This window comes from Parambassis ranga, chromosome 10 (genome assembly GCF_900634625.1).
Source record: "Parambassis ranga chromosome 10, fParRan2.1, whole genome shotgun sequence".
In the NCBI taxonomy this organism is placed as follows: domain Eukaryota; kingdom Metazoa; phylum Chordata; class Actinopteri; family Ambassidae; genus Parambassis; species Parambassis ranga.
Genome location: NC_041031.1, coordinates 12,672,650 through 12,689,924, shown reverse-complemented (window position 1 = coordinate 12,689,924; position 17,275 = coordinate 12,672,650). Strand labels below are relative to the sequence as shown.

The window sequence follows — 17,275 nt, the reverse complement described above, 5'->3', positions numbered from 1 at the left end:
AAGAAGTGAACCAGAATACGCAGGGGGTGTGATGGTCACTTTTAGCGGGTTTATGTGCTGGTAGTTTTGTCGCGTTGGTGTGGAATGCTGTTGTTTTACTTCCCCACGAAATGCTGCTTCCTCTCAGACTATTGTTCTTGGGCAATCAATGAAATGACATCAGTGTGTGTGTATATGAGATGGAGAGGGAGGCGGAAATAGGAGGGGAGAGGAGGCGCTGGGCGGTAGCTCGGATTGTAACAGAATTTAAATCCCCAACTCCGTGTTCCTGTGTATGTGAATCATTTAGACAAGAAGAAGGTTTAATCATCGGTGACAAAAGCCGTCTGAAAACTTGTAGGACAAACACCTGTGTGAGAGCAGGAATTCTGCGTGCGCCGTCGTTACGGTAAAGTCGCTTGTTGATCCCGCCCTCTCTTTGATAGAAAACTCCGTGATGTCGCTTCGTCTTTAACGAGCTTGACCCAGAACCCGGGGAAGGAGGGGAAAAGAGGACAGAAAACACTAAAAACGGAGTAGTCTGGAAGGGGGTCAGGGCAGACTTCCAAAGAGAATGTGAGTAGATTCATTATTGCTTTCAGATGTTTGATGTGTCGGGTTTTTTTTCACAGATAGTGGCTGCACTGCAGCGTTGGCAAGGAGTGGTCACATCACCGATATATCAGTAGCACGACTCTCCTCGGCTAACATTAGCTAAGGATGCTAAGTTAAAAGTTCACGTCGTGGCCAGAGCCGCTGTTGTCTGTCGTGCACGCTGTGGTTCAAACGAAGCCTTTGAAACCACAGAAAACTCAAAGAACATCGTTTAAATTAGTTTTGAAGGCCGCGTAGCTAAACACCCGCTAACTCTTCAGCCGCCGTGGCTAATCTGTGTTTGCTATGCTAACGCTAGCCTGGCTGTTGGCAGCGATCTCGACTCGGCTATGTGGGTTATTGTGATGCTAACGTAGCAAGACAGCCAAACCAGGTCATGCGGGTGCTGAGCGAGCATTCAAACCAACTGGGCTGATTTGATCTCCAGTATTGTCATTTATTTGGGCAGCAGCGTTAGCACAACACAGTCACCGACTCAAAAGCAGGAGTCTTTGTTCGTGAGCATCATTTTTATACCGACGGCTTTTGTTTGTGCCTCACTGTTGGCTACATGCTGCCAGCTCTGTGCTGATGCCCCACATTGCTATGTGGCGTTAGCAAATCAATTCACCACAGTATGTGGGATTTCACGACATTAAGGTAATGCTGACTGCTATGCGGCTCTAGATGGTTACCAGAGATGTCTGCAAGGGAGGAGAGGTTTGGGGAGTTTAAACTCACATGACAACGTGACTATCAGGCGGGTTTATAACACTGAAGTACATTAGTTCCCTACCTACATACATTTACTGTGCTGTGACCTAGTTAGTGTTGTAGTTGAGCTATTATTTGAGCGCCAGACAGTTTTATCAGCTAGAACAGATAAACAAGATTTTATCACATCGACGTTTAGCTTTGGTAGAAAATCTCCAATCTACGAGTGTTAATGAAGGTAAACCTTTTCATTCGTTTGGTTAGACACGGCTGTATGTTTATGCGTGTGTATTGGGTGTTTGATTCCGCTTTGAGGGTGGTGGTCTCTCCTTTGTAGCATGTCAGACAGCCTGGGAGTATTGGGTTGTCAGCCGGTGAACCTGTTGGGTGGCTCCTGTGTGAACATGTTTTGTTAGGAAAATGCTTGGGTGGGGATAACTGTCAGTCTGAGAGTGAACAAATACACAGGCTTTTTTTTCTCTTGTAAACACTGTTTTTATGTAAGCACCTCTTGCATTGTTTTAGTTCAACTTTGTTTATGTTGTGAGTGTTTTCTGTAGGAATTACTGGGTCTGATTAAACGTGCAGCAGGTGCCACCAGTTAATAACAACCCTTTGCTTCACTGCCTGCGTGGAGTCATTGTTTGATTGTTGATGTGTGCTGCCAGCACAGACTACAATTGTGTCTGCTCTTTTAAGGTGTGCAGGTTAATCCACAAAGGGCCTAACGTGCCAGTGTCTATGTATGTGTGCATGTTAACATCACGTGTGTATGTGTTAGGAGGTAAGTGGATTACTGGGCTAAAGCTTCAATCCCATTACAAGCCATGGTCAGCTTAAACCAGCACCAGTGGCATCACACTGACTTATTAGCAAATTGCAGTGTCTGTTACCTTCAGGTGCTCGAACAGATGTGCATTTTGACAGTGCATGTGTTGTTTCAGCCGGAGCTGCTGATGGCTGGTGTAATCACTGACGACACTAACTGGAGTTTCATTAAATCCACAAAGGCTGTATTGTTGGTGACATGTACATATGATCGCAGGTGTCTGCTGACAGAGCTAAGAGTCATGCTGACTGACGGCTGAAGAATCAGATAGATATCAGACTCGTGGTGTGTCAAGGTTCAGTCAGATGTTGGCCTCAAAGCACAGAGTTTGACATTTTGAACTTTTGTTTCTGTTCTGTTAGGAAATATCTCTGTCTTTGCACTCTTTTTACCTCACCATGACCCTGCGGCTGATAGTGACTGAATGTAGTTTGAAGGTTTGAGAGCAACATGAATAGACAGAAATAGTCTATTCATGTTGTGTAGTTTCTTTGTCTTTAACAGAATGTTGGATGTTTTAGCAAAACACTGTTCAAAAAGATTAATTTAATCTAATAAATGTCCGAAAGTCATCTTAAAATACATAATTCAAACTCACCCGCTCCACTATGATAAAAGGGGAGTATGTTTTTTTTTAAAGCACGACCTGTATATTTTTAAGTTAATGCACAGTAATAACTTATTGCAAAAAACAATTAATGAGATGAATCAGCTGTGAGAAAGCAGAACAGAAAACAGTAGATGTGGACTAATATTAGCAAAATGGGAAGTGGTTTGTGGTCGTGTGATCAACATATTGACCGGGGGGGATTTTTACCACAAAAAACACTCCATTAATGGAGGAAGCAAACCGTCAGTGGGTGGTTTATTACAACATACATCCAATGGGTCTCATGGTTTGTGTACACGCAGCTCTGTTGAATAAAATAATTTATGGTGAGCCATTGTGTTCCTTTACTCATCTCTGATGTCGAATCCATAACATCCTGTTTCTCAGGAAGTGGGTAAGAGGGGAAAGAGGAGGGGAACGGCAATGGGACACCATTGATTGTTTTCATTGTTCAACGAAACACGCTGATGGCTTTCAAGGCCAAAACTAACAGCTGTGAGACAGGGAGATGGGTGGAGGATAGAAGTCATGAGTGTGTAATTGTCACCTCAACCCCCTGCACTGCCTACAGACACATGCAGAAACACAGATGCACGCACCCTTATGTGTCCGATGATGTTCTCCTTGCTCTCAAAACTCTTTTCACACTTGGCGCTTGTGCTCTCATTTACACAAACTTCTCATTGTCCCACCAGCCTCCTGGACTGACAGCTGCAAATTCCCACTTGGCTGTGGTTTAACCACACACACACATACATACACATACTCAATCACGTTTGCGAGTGCACTTGCCAAGAAATATCAGCCACAGTTTATAATTTATCTTCTGTAAAAGCCACTTGTGCTCATTAGCGAAATAAGATAGCGTATAGACTGTTAATGATGATAAATAATTCTCTGTGTAAGATAAGGCGAGGACTGAGACTGTGGTATAAAACTGTGAAATAATCTTACTCTGGGTTTGGGTCATTACAACCTGCAAACATGCCTTAAAATGCCACAGCAGCACAGTAAACACTGATCACTGAATGATTATTAGCCAGTGTCCTGCTAAGGTTCTTTTAGAGTGGATGAGTTGTGGGTGGGCTATTGTGCTGAATTGGCAGGAGACAATGCTAGGAATGCAAGATTAGCTTTTATCTTTTATTCAGCACTCCTTACCTTATCTCTCTAACCACCCCTCCTCTTTACTCACGCTCACCATCTCATTCCCTCTTTTTGTCTTTACCCATCTTGTTGTTTCATTTGTCTGGAGCTCAGTTGTTCTACCCATCTCTGTCTGTAGTACATAATATCAGCCCTGTCCTGGCTGTGCCCATATATAGACATGAGTGGTAAAGTCCAGGGAGCAGTTTGTGATTTGCTCAGGTTGGAGGTTGTGACTGTGGGTGAGTGTGTGTATGACATCATGTCTTCCTGTCAGTCAGCCTTATCCCACATGCAACTCATAGTTTTCGGTTCTTGCAGATAACTTTGTCCTGTGAAATACACTTTAACCGCTCCTTTATTTCTCACCAGACCATCCCACTTTCCTCACATTTTTTTCCCACAGTGGGCACACCCCAAGCTGGGATTTGTTTTAAAGAAGTAGGATCATGTATATATGTGTGTGTGTGTGTGTGTGTGTGTTAGTCATTCACTTTACACAAAGAGACGCAAGCTCTACTGGCCTCTTTTTACCAGCTAAAATCAAGCTTGTAAAATTACCGTTACTATGTCGTAATTGTGTGTCTCTGGTGACGTCATTGTGTCTGGCTTTCTTTTTAGGTTTGCACAACCTGATACAGGTGAAACTCTGAGTCATTCACCTCCATATTTTGAACTCATTGCACCTTTCTCACGGTTTCCCCTTCTTTTGCTCCGCCTTTTTGAAACACATCTGCTGCACTATGTGTAAATGCAGGTCTGTGTTTTTGCCAAAACTCAGTGAAGTGTTTTTATTTTCATCTAAGGTAGCCAGACTTGATTGAGGCACTGAGTAACTGAATTGTGCTTGCCTCTCCTCTACCTTGTCCAACCGGTCATGCAAGTGTGTGTGTGTGTGGGGGGGAAAGCCTGGGTTTATTCACCTTTCATGAGGAGCTGGGTTTCTGTAGCACAGGATGCATCAACAGATAAGAGGATCTGAGTCTCCACTTGTTTGGCTTTGATATAACAATGTCTTTTTCAGAGCCAAGATAACAAACTGATAGAAGAGGAGGTTAAAAGTGCAGTTACACCGAAAGTAGCAGACTGGGTAGATGAACACTTGATTAGAGATAAAAGGCAGTTGGAGAAGAAAAAACAAGAGTTGATAGGAGAACATATGGTCCTCGAAGGCTCTCTAAACCTCTCTTTGTGCTGACGGTCGATGTTCTTTAGCCCAGAAAATACTGCAGGTTCGTCAGCGTCCCGCAGCAAGCTGCTGCACACAGTCCAACTGCTGAAGTAAATACAGGGTGTGTCCAAAGGCCAGGGCTACTGTATACCTCTCTCTCTTGCTGTGCTGTTCTGCGCACAGAGCAAACACATCCCTGTTGACACACTTGTACGGTATTCTCACTATGTTGCTGTTTTTCAAGCAAATGTGCCCTCACTAAAAACACTTCTCCCTCCCTCTTGTCTTGTTATTCTCTTCCCTCCACTCCTCTGTCCTCCCCTGCAGTCCGTTCCTATTTGTTTCTGGGTTCGGTGGTTGGCTGACCTTCTACACATGAACAACTAGAGCACCTCTGACCTTGGCGTGATCTCTCACCTCTTCTACCAAACCACGCCCACAGGTGAAGGTGTGTATTCTTGATTTTTTTTTTCCTAAACTGACCTTTTAAACTTTGTTGTGTGTGTTAAGCTGAAACATAACGAGAAGTCTGCAGTTCTCCTCGGATTGAATTCTATTCTATGCTTCCTTCTGCAGCAGAAAATTTAGAGGGTGCTTCTGTTTGTGCAAAACAGGCTTCTCTCTTTTTATCTTTGTCTCTGTTATCTAAATTATGCTTCTGATGAAAAAATAATTAATTATGGTTCTGGATTTTTCTCATCTGCAAACTAGATCCATGAAAATACATCAAACTGCAGTCAAATAGAGTTACGGCAGTTAAAACTATTTAAATGAATAAATAAAATTTTCCAACCAATTTCTAAGGGGCTCAAAGGATTGCCCAGAGAACACCACCAAGTGGTAGCTTATCGATCTATCAGCGATGTTTGACAAATCATTACCGACTTCCTGTATTGTGTCTACTGTTAGACCGCACTGTGTCATGTAATAACTTTGGTTGTTTATCATTTAGGTGAATTTTATAGCAAAACCATGGGTAGATTTCACTGTTGCACCTGGCGTTGCAAGAAATGCCTGCAAAAACTTGAATCGACCAGTCAACCACGGCAGACTTCTTAGAAAACGATGTTCAGTCTAATAGGGACATGTTGTCAGATATGTCAGAAACATGTCTGCGAGTGTTTACTGCAGTACTTAAATTACTGAGGCCAAACCAAGGGATCAACTGTTGTGCAATCCTTACAGCGGCAGTCGATTTCCAAGAAGGCATTTTATCGTCATCAAACCAGATATTACAGCTTCTGATTACCATCAGCTGTCAAAAGCCTGCATCCACTGCTATACTTTAATTGGAGAGTCTTTTTTGTTAGAAACCATCGCCCTGTGCTGTAGTGTGAGGCTCTGTGGATGTGTGTAACGCTCCCCTCTCTCCCCCTGGGGATGTGTAGTGTGTATGGAGCAGTGTGAGAGCGCAGCGGCTCTGCTGGAGTCGGTCAGGGAGCAGGAGGTGCAGTTTGAACAGCTGACCCGGGCGCTGGAGGAGGAGAGGAGGAGAGTGGGCCTCCCCGCCACCAGCCCCTCAGCCCTGGGTCGCCCACACCCTCACATACAGGTAACAGTTCATGAAGAATCTGAACGTCCCCCATCTATAGCCCTCATCTCTTACCTCCACCCAGTACATGGATCATTATTTCCTCCAACCAATCCTCTCAGTGAATTCATGTAACATTTTTCATCCATCCTTCCTCTCCTCGGTCCCGCCTCCTCTCTACCAGCGCTCAGCAAGTTTGTGTCCTTGTGTGTTTGTGTGTGTCATCATCTGTCTTCATGGGGTCTGTATCTCAGAAGTCCATCTGTCAGCTCTCATCTGCAAACATCAGCTTATGCCTGCACTGTGCCACTACTGTTAACATGCCTGAGATGATCGTCACACACTTTCAGCATGCCTTCAGTGTCCCTCACCGGATACACTCTTGACACGTACACCTTTTGTCGGCCCCTGTTGTGGAATTTCAGTTATTTTCCTCTCTGTTCCAGCATGCCATGGTATGGAATGGGGTCATCTGTTGTGAATGTGTCGCACAGTCCTTAAGGCATCTGAAGCTGTTGATTGACTGAGGATGATTTGGATTTGTTTAAATTATATTGGTTTTTCTGTCTCCCTAACATGTGGCTAACCTGTGTGTTAGCATTGGGCATTATGATAATATATAACATTCTATTAGACTAATATGTGTGTTTAGGGATGCATGTTTTGTCCTAAAAAAAAAGAAAAGAAAAATTGCTATCATTGATTTCCTGGAGCCCATACGGATGTATGCAAGTGTAATGTTTTGTCTGACCAGCAGTCCAAACACAAGATAGTCGAATTACTACCATATACTACAGAAACCATCAGTGTGATCCAAATTTTATTATTTATTCCAGGTCATGCTTGCTCAGAGGTTGAGGTTGATGCAGTTTACCTAATACATTGACACTTGAGTACAGCAGTTTAAAAGGGCTTGGTGACATAGATTAGATTTTATGTTTTGTCTCTTTGAAAACCTTGAGCAGATAATACGTAAGGCTAACATTATTTTGTGTTTAAGGCCTTGTCATATTTCCATGTTTTCAAAAATATAAATGATAAGAAGGATATAGATCTGCTTCCCCAACACTGTTCCAAGTACATGCAGAGCTGATTGTAAATAAGGTGGTATTATAGGAAGGACTGGCTGTAGAGGAAGTAGGCACTTCTTGTTGTAATAGTAGTCTGCACTTCCCATTTAATAACAGCCCTGCCTCCCTGTGGGCATTGTATGAAATGCAGTGTTAAGTATTGATGTTGTAGTGAGTTCACATGAGATCGCTGTGAGTTGTTATATACATAAACTTGAGCGTTACTCAGATTTAGAATGAAAGTAGACAAGTCATACAGTGTGACAGCTATTGATGGCGTAAGAGTCTCGAGCAGGAGGAAGTAGGGTGCAAGGATGAATGGCTGCATTCCAAAATGTCCTCCTCCGCGTCTAGCAGTGATTCACAGACCATAAACATGCAGGGACAGTTTGGTCAGCACTGGGTGTGCTTAAGCAGCAGTATTATCATCTGCGTGGTTGTAAGAAAGCAGACAGCACAGAGTACTGAGAGCTGTGCTGTTAACCTACTTTTGTGTCATTTTATATTTAAAATGTGTTTAACAGTTGTTTTTTCCTCTCTCTCTCATCCCAGAACGGGCGTTTAGGGGATGCAGACATAGAACGACTGAAACTGACAGACTCGTACATAAACGGCACACAGGTATGTACATTTAATTATATAAAACTGATTGATTTTTACCTCTATGTATGTACCTGTAATTAAACATCGGTGGAATGTCTTCTACAGTACAGGATGGTGGACCCCGCACATTGTGCTCCAGATGAGAGCTACACACCAGAAGATGACCCCCAGGAAGTACACTCAGTCTTTTCTGAGGAGGGAACTACACGGCGGACAGACAATGGGGTAGAGTCACATGACGCTTGTTACAGTTTCATTTGTAGCGTTAGACTTAAAGAAATATCCCTAAATATTTAAATCTTTTTATCCCTGATGGCACTGTCTCTCCAGATGAAGAAGCCAATTTCACGCACAGTCTTGCCCACTGATCCGATGTCCGGAATGGGCGTTTACAGCGCCACACTTGACCGCCCCTACAGGCAAGCTATCCCAGGAGACTATCCCACCGCTACAGTACCCAGAAATTACCACTATGGCCCTGTAGGAGGTTACGATGACTACCGGGGAGGTCCGCCATCAGAGGCATACACTAGTCTGAGCAGAGGCTCTCACATGGATGACCGTTACAGGTATAGAAACATATACAGTTCTGGAAAATGTCTCATGTAATTATTTTGGTGAAGAATGCAGGACGGGATTATACTTCAGGGATTTTCACTTCATTCATTCATTACCCTCTGTTTCTCCAGGCCAGTTGATGGCTACCGTACTCTGGACTCTGGTTACCGTGCTCCCAGCAGGCAGCAGCTTGATCCATATGCAGCACAGCCCCAGGTGGGTCGGGGAATGAGGACCATGGGCTCAGCGATGGAAATGCGGTATGGCCATGGCCATTATGGACTGGAGGATGATCAGCGCAGTGTGGGATATGATGATTATGGCATGGGGCCTCCCCCCATGCACCCTGGAGGTTACGGTACCATGCCACGACTGGGGCCAGGCCCCGGGGGCATGGACAGACGGAGACTCAGGTAAACAACAAGTGTAAATTTAACTAGCTTTTAATGTCTTACTAGAGACACTTCAAACAAATGTTCTCTCCTCTATGGCTTGTAGGAGCTGTGAAGATACTTTAGATAATGACATGGGCGGAGTTGATCCTTATACTTGGGGCGTTCCCATGACGATGGAAAGGGGGAGCATGGCCTCTCTGGACAGCACATTAAGAAAGGCTCCTCCCACTTCATGGAGACAGCCAGAGCTGCCGGAGGTAATTGCCATGCTGAGCTACCGCTTGGACCCTGTGAAGACCAATGCAGCTGCCTTTCTCCAGCATCTCACGTTTAAAAATGACAGGGTGAGCCATCCTCACTATTCACTGACTTTCTTTGTATTGGAAGCCATGTTGTGTATTCAGTGAGCATGCTATTATGTTTCCAGGTTAAGTCAGAGGTTCGTCGTCTGAAGGGCATCCCAGCTTTGGTGTCTCTGCTTGACCACCCTGGCAAGGAGGTGCACCACTCTGCCTGCGGGGCCCTGAAGAACATTTCATACGGACGAGACCCCGACAACAAGATCGCCATCAAGAACTGCGACGGAGTGACTGCTCTGGTCAGGTTACTGAGGAAAACCCATGAGCAGGACCTCACAGACACTATCACAGGTGCTACTGCTCATGTGAAGCCTGATCAAATCACATTTGTTGTTTACCCTTTGTGCTTTTGTAAGACCTGTGGCATTTTTAATTAATTGGTAAGATTATTTTAAGGGCTTAATTGTGTCGTTTGTAACTGTGTTTATTATATCATTCCAGGCACATTATGGAACCTCTCGTCCCACGACTCTGTGAAGATGGAGATTGTGGACCATGCCTTGCATGCACTAGCTGACGAGGTGATCGTTCCACACTCGGGCTGGGAGCGAGGGAGCAACGGAGGAGAAGAAAGCTGCAAACCACGCCATCTGGAGTGGGAGACCGCCTTGACCAACACTGCTGGCTGCCTTAGGTATGCAAAGGGGGTCAATAGATGGAAAGTAGAGAGAGCTGAAGAAGGAGAAAAGGCTTATTTTGAGAAGAAAACCTGCAATTATGTGCTTAACTTCTTCAACAGGAATGTGAGTTCAGAACGCAGCGAGGCCAGGAGGAAGCTGAGAGAGTGCACAGGACTGGTGGATTCACTCATGTACATTGTCCAGTCACAGATCAACCGCAAAGATGTGGATAACAAGGTAAGACAGATATTTTTTACATTAGATTCTTGATCCTTGGACTGTGTTTAATTGTCTTGTCCCACTTTTTTCCCTTGTCTTCTAGTTGGTGGAGAACTGTGTCTGCCTCCTGAGGAATCTGTCCTATCAGGTTCACCGTGAAGTTCCTGGCTGTGAAAACTTCTCAGAGACCATACCTGTCAACCAGGGCCCCGCTCCGGCTAACAAAGGTGGCTGCTTTGGCTCTCGAAAGGGCAAAGGTCAGTGTCGGACAGCTACTATATCTTTACACTGTCTGAGATGTTGCTCTCTCGCAGTTGCTATTGGGTTTGAGCTTGTTGGTGAAGGAAGCACCTGTCGCTGTTTGTTTGTGTTTTTCACACTGTACCACTGTCTCCCCATCTCTTCTTCTCCTTCTACCTCCCTTCTTCCTTCCCACTCTCCTCCTTCACCACTTTTCTCTTTGCTGTGTTTAGATGAGTGGTTTTCCAAAGGTAAGACTCCCCGCTTTGGGTGAATATTTGACAGTCATTGATCACTCTCATTTCACTAACAAACATAAAAACTCATTAGAGAAATAAGAGTGCCTGAATTCACATGAGTATGATCGCTTGGTGTCACACATAGCATTGCATGCAGACAGTGCTTGTTCCACTGGTTGCATGTTTGCATTAAAATCACAATGAGGGTCATGTTGAAGATCATGTCAATGCTCATATCATCCAACAACCTGTATTCTTGTCTTATGTGCCGTTTTATCTTTTTGCTTCTCTGCTTTTTCTTTTAATCTGCAGGAAAGAAGGATGGAGATGATGGAAGCGGCGACCTGGTTGATATTCCAAAGAGGACAACACCTGCAAAAGGTGTGTTGGTTTCTTCTTCCTTCAACTCAATTTTACTGTAGCGATCATTTGGCAGAGGAGATGCATATGCCGTGAGGATTTATTCACAGGAACCATAAATACTTGTGACCACTGTTTGACCTGGGAAGTAATCTAGGTCATAACCTTTCCTACAGAAGACAAAAGCCAGATGTTACTGGTTATTATAACATTTTGACACCTTTCGACTTTAGGTTATGAGCTGCTGTTCCAGCCAGAGGTGGTTCGTGTTTACACATCACTGCTCAGAGAGAGCAAGAACCCCTCGGTGCTTGAGGCTGCTGCTGGTGCCATTCAGAACCTGTGTGCTGGTCGATGGACTGTTAGTACAGTTTTTGTTTGTTGAAATATTAATGTTGTTCTAAGTACATGAATACACTTTTCATGTGTTTTATTCATATCATTGTTCATTTCCTCTCTGTGCTTGTCACTCAGTATGGTAGGTACATCAGAGCCACAGTGCGTCTAGAGAAGGGTCTCCCCATGATTGCAGAACTGTTGGCTCATGGAAACGATCGTGTAGTTCGGGCCATGTCTGGAGCTTTGAGGAACCTTGCTATCGACAACCGTAACTGTGAACTGCTGGGTAAGATGTTTTTTTTTAAATCCTTAAATATAATGTGATAACACACCTGAGATGACTTTGCAGTGCTATATCTTGCCACTCACTGTGTACCTCCTTTAGGTTTGCATGCAGTGCCTCACCTAGTGGCCAATCTGCCTGGAGGCCAGAGTCAGTCTGGGCGCACTCTGTCAGAGGAAACTGTGGTGTCTGTACTGAGCACACTTGCTGAGGTGCTGGGAAATAATCTGGAGGCAGCAAAGGCTCTCCGAGCCACACAAGGCATTGAGAGGCTGGTGCTCATCAACAAGGACGGGTTAGTGTTTTCAGTTCATTCATTGGTGACCTGTTGTGTCTGACTTTTCCTTATTTTGCAACTGTGCAAGATATAAAGGGTTAGGGTTAGATATAAACTGAACAAACACTTAGTATATTGACATATCTCTTTTGGTGTCTTGCAGGAAGCGATCTGAGCGTGAGGTGCGGGGAGCAGGTCAGGTGCTGCAACTTGTCTGGGCTCACAAAGAACTCCGCCGGCCTCTTGAGAAAGACGGCTGGAAGAAAACAGACTTCATGGTCAACCTTAATCCCAACGCCAGCACCACTAATGGCCCCAGCACCAGAGCTAATGGAACCTACGAGGACAGCACCACACCTTTACTGGAAAGAGGTCAGAGCTGTAAAAATATCTTGCCTTCAGACAGGACACATGTTTTTATTTAGCTTGAATTGTGGCTCTTTTGCTTCATTTTAGGGGAAAAGAGAGACATGATTCCACTGAATGACCTCGGCCCTGGTTAGTACATTTATCATTGGTGATTTTTTTTTTCCTTTTTAATAATCCAGAAGAATGGATGGAAACATATTTTAGAGGTTAAATCTGTGGTATACTGTCATTTTTTTAACCCTTCAGAAGCCTACTCTACACTGGACCAGAGGGAGCGGAGACACACTCTGGATGACACCACAGACACTTTACCGGTACTTTCACATCATTGTAACAAACATTCGACAGATTGCTTTTAACTGCACTAATCCCTAACCACCTGCACAGCGCTGAATAGTTCCTGACCGTAACCTTTAAAACCTTACAATTACTGACACTTTTCTGTTCTCACACTCACTTCCTGTTCACATGCTTTTTCTCTCTTTTTCTGGTCTCTCAGCGAGGGGTGTATGGGGGCAGAAAGGGCTCCCTGCCTTTGTTGGACTCCTACGATGGTTAGCCCTCCCCCCCTCCCCTCTACCCCTCTCTGCATGTAACAGCATGGTATGTCCAACTGACCTCTAATCCTGCATGGTCTCTATGAGCCGTGTTCCTTTTGTCTCTTAAAATTTGAAACCCTCAGTGAATTCTGCTCTGTATACTCAAACACAGACAGAAAGTCTATTGTAATGATGCTTAGCTAGATGACACCCCGGTGTGTTGTGTACATGCTGGTATAGTATGCTGCAAGATGCATTGTGGTCCGTTCAGTCTGTCAATGTAGATGTGAACCTCAGGCTGATAGTGAGGATTTAAATCCTCAGATTAACAACTGAGCATTAGTGTTGTCACAAAGCCATATTTAAAGCTGATTTTGTGTAGTTTGGTGTTTCTATCAGCAGCTGCTGTGTTTGACACTATTGTTGTGAAGTAAATCTGGCATTAAAATGAAATGTTCCTCGTTCCCCATCTCTTCTACTGGTGAGCACCCTCTTGTGGTTACACAGGGTATAACCATAACAGGATCTTGCACATTTTCTTAATTCGAACAAGCAGCAGATTAATTGGTCCATGTAATAGTCACAATGATGTGTGTGTATAAGAGTTATTAACAATTACGGGCACTCATTTAAAAGGAGCACTGGTTAATTTGCTCTAATGAGATGATTTGTTGTTGACACTTTAATGTCCACACAACTAAGTATGGAAGTATGGCAAAGCGGATTCAGGAGACAGCGTCAGCAGTACAACATAAAGACAGACACACTCAAGCACTTAATCATCTACACCTCACATATTTATCTCTGTTACTGCAGCTCTTTCAGAACAAAGATAATAACTTGTAACACAGGAATCACACAGAGATATCTATCATGGTTAAATATGTGGACATGCCTGGGAGTCTAAATCCTGCAGTGTTGGTAGGTGTACTGACAATAAGAGGACAAAGAAAGAGGAGGAAATATTTTCTCTGCAGAACAGACATTTTTTGCTGATCATATCTCCCCAACCATTACTATTCTTCCTTATTTTGCTGCAGATGAACCCACAAGCCACTTAAATTAGTAGCTTTTTGTGGGGATCCATTGTTTTATGCCTGGTCTGGCTTGGAGACCAGACAGTTGTCAGGGATTCCTCCCACTGAAATGCTTGTTGCTGAGCACTCATGTCATGCTTAACCCACAGCAACTTGATTTGAATGCTGATGGTAATCAGTACAATGTAGTTGTGCCTTATGTATTATTGAATGGTTATTGTGACATCACTAGTGTGCAGTGTGCCATACTGATACCACATAATAAGACTTTGTGTTTCCTTTTTGTTTCTGTAAATACTGTGCTTGTATTTTGATGTTTTGCTGTGTTCCTCCAGAAAAACTGATAGTGTGCATCACCCAGACTGGGCCATCCCTGCCCTACCACTGCTACTGAGGAGAGAAGTTCCAGATACAGACTCGCACCCTCTCTCTCTCTCTCTCTCTCTCTACCCCTCTCTTTCCTTCTCCCTCCATCACCACAAAGATGGGATCAAAAGATGAGGGTTGGCATCCAAAGAAAGTGGTTGTTTCATGCAACACACGCATACACACACACACACACACACACACACCCATATACATAACTACGTTTTACAATTGTAGCAGCAGAAATATATTCCATTTATAACTTATAAATCCTCTTTAAAGGCAATCACCTTTGTTGACAATCATTTAATTCTAGTGTTGTCATCCTGCTTGTTTTTTTTTTTTTTTTTTTTTTTACATTGAACAGTTTTGGTAAATTTTGTCATGGTCAACACATTGCTGCCAACACCCATATCCTGATGATGACTTTCTCTTCAGACTGTGTAGGGTATATACTGTATATAACAAGAAAATGGATGACTGCATTAGTTTTGGCTCATTAATTTAAATTGTCCCTTCACTGGGATTGTTGGGAGGTTGGAACACATTGACAGGCCACCTTGTAGATTGAGAGTGTTGTTTATATAGGAGTTATTTTCCTGTCTAGAGTTATTTTTTTTTCTTGGTTGAGATGAGCACAGGCGTATACTGACAGAAGGGCAGATGTGTGTATATTTGTCATACAGTAAACCTGTGGCTGAGTTTGTGCTTGTGTGTGTGTGTGTGTGTGTGTGTGCGGGGCAGGGGAGTGAATATGGACCTTTTCAGGAGTGAGTGATTATTTTTTTGTATGTGCACAGACCACACCCATAAGACACCACACGTTATTTCCTTTTTTTGTTTTAATTATGTGCCCCTCTTCCTGTGAGCATTATTTTTATGTACCGACTGCCTCTTTGTGTTTGATACGTCAGAATTTTACTTGTACTCCTTTACTTGTACAAAACAAGAATTTCAGCTGTTTTGTCTGTTTTTATATATATATATACACACACACACACACAAACAGATGTAGCCAACTGGATTGATGCATCACATCATACCCAGTACTGACGTAAAGCTGTGGACAAACACTACTAAACCACTGAAATATGTTGACATACCGCTTTAAAAAATGGTCCCTGCTGGAAAAGATTTACACTAAAAACAAAAACGGGGGGACATATTTTTCATCATGCCCATCTATGTTCAGTTTGCACTGTTAGACATAGAAGTAGTTACATTTGGGAGGCGTCTGCACTCAGAGGAGACTCGAGTTTTTATTATTAGGCAGAATAATTCTGACATTTAAATTAAACTGGGAGAAGAAAAAGCACATTTTGGTCTATGATCCATTTGCTTTTTTGTTGTTGTACCCTTCTTGTCTGGTTTATATTTTATTTGGGGGTTTGTATATGAGAGGGACAGGTGGGTGAGAGCATTATGCAATTTCGTTCTACTTTTTATCCCGGTTGTTTTTAACGGCAAAAAGAGACAGTCATTTTTTTTTACTCACACATAGTATATTTGTACTGTTGCCTATCCATGTAAAATTATAATGTACCATTCATGCCTGCCTTGGCTCTGAGAAGTTGCTTTTTTCAGTGAAGTATGTATCTGGTAATACTGTTGTTTTTATAAATAAAGATCTTTTCCTAGACAAGATTTGGTGCAGTGTGATTGATATGGCTGTGAGGCGAGGTGAGGATGGACCTATGTGTCATGTAGGTAAACATGTCTAATTAAAGAGTGTCTGTAACTTCATCCCCCTCCTCTCACTCTTGTAAAAGCAGCAAATAGCAAATGCTCAAACTTGGCTATGTAATGGTCACTTTCCATCAGTGTGCTCCATTAATCTGTTTTTTAAACGTGCTAATATTGAGGTATGCAATATGTGAATCTTTGTAATCTCATTTAAACACATTCACATCATAACAAGACCTCCACCTGTCCTCATGTCATGCCTTAACACAGTGTGGACTGCAGCACAGTTTAGGACTGTTTGGTGTTGACATTGTCAGCTTTGCTGTAATCTCTGATTACACGTCAAGCTGCATGTTGACAAGAGAATATTCCTGTGAATATGTTTGTTTGTGAGGCTTCAGACATGTAAAGGGATCAGATGGGGTTTGCCTGAGGACGTGAACGGGGTTCAGTGTGCAACACATCTGAAATGTATCCCAGATAGACGGACAAGCAGCTGCTAGATCACGAGGGCTTTAAGTGCATGTCAGAGTGTGAGGGATTGATATTAGTCAGGCTCTGGTGTGTGTGTGTGTGTGTGTCAGACTATGAGTCAACATTTCGTGTAAAAGGTGCAGGGCCATAAAGGTTGCGGTTATGAGATGGGGGGAGTGCATCCTCTGAAACTTGTTTGAAGATGATGGTGAAATCTAAAATATGTATTTTAACTCATAATCATGCTCACTGTTGGCCGATTTGTGTATTTTTAATAAGTTGGGTATTGAGTGCTGCAGTGAGGTCTAAAAGTTTTTAATGTCTTTATTATTTATTTAATTTCCTATCATTTTCACTTTCAAATGAGTTTTCTTTTAAGACGTGTGTGTGTTTATAATTAGCACATTTTTTCTTGATTAATTAAAATGATGGGGAAGTAAAAAACCCCAAAGACCCCTTTGCAATTTGTGCAAATTTACATGATATGCTGTTTTTGGACTTGGTGAAAACTGACCAAATATGCCGGTAATTCGTGAGGATGTGCTTCATTTATAAACAAATAGTATGATTTGAGTTTCCAGTAAGTCACACAATGCAGATCAAAGATACATAAACAAAGCTACAAATTATAAACAACTAAGGTTGTCGCACAGAGAGTGTGTGTATTATGA

At 43.0% G+C, this 17,275-nt stretch overlaps 1 protein-coding gene across 5 annotated transcripts; it reads left to right on the top strand.

Moving 5' to 3' along the window:
* Positions 1-209: 209 nt before the first annotated feature.
* LOC114442157 (catenin delta-1-like) lies at positions 210-16,091 on the top strand. Of its 5 annotated transcripts, none has more exons than XM_028415479.1 (21): positions 210-555; positions 5,371-5,491; positions 6,432-6,595; positions 8,197-8,265; positions 8,353-8,472; positions 8,578-8,816; positions 8,937-9,218; positions 9,304-9,544; positions 9,628-9,850; positions 10,001-10,193; positions 10,299-10,416; positions 10,502-10,655; positions 10,872-10,889; positions 11,190-11,258; positions 11,471-11,598; positions 11,712-11,862; positions 11,962-12,154; positions 12,300-12,508; positions 12,593-12,634; positions 12,752-12,819; positions 14,417-16,091. In XM_028415479.1, the coding sequence occupies exons 3-21, from the start codon at positions 6,437-6,439 to the stop codon at positions 14,423-14,425; spliced, it is 2,685 nt and encodes an 894-aa protein (XP_028271280.1). In that variant the 5' UTR covers positions 210-555; positions 5,371-5,491; positions 6,432-6,436; the 3' UTR covers positions 14,426-16,091. The 5 variants fall into 5 exon arrangements, with proteins under 5 accessions (XP_028271280.1, XP_028271278.1, XP_028271281.1 ...); XM_028415477.1 differs by lacking the exon at positions 14,417-16,091 and adding an exon at positions 13,005-13,108; XM_028415480.1 differs by lacking the exons at positions 6,432-6,595; positions 14,417-16,091 and adding an exon at positions 13,005-13,108.
* The last annotated feature ends 1,184 nt before the right edge of the window (positions 16,092-17,275 follow it).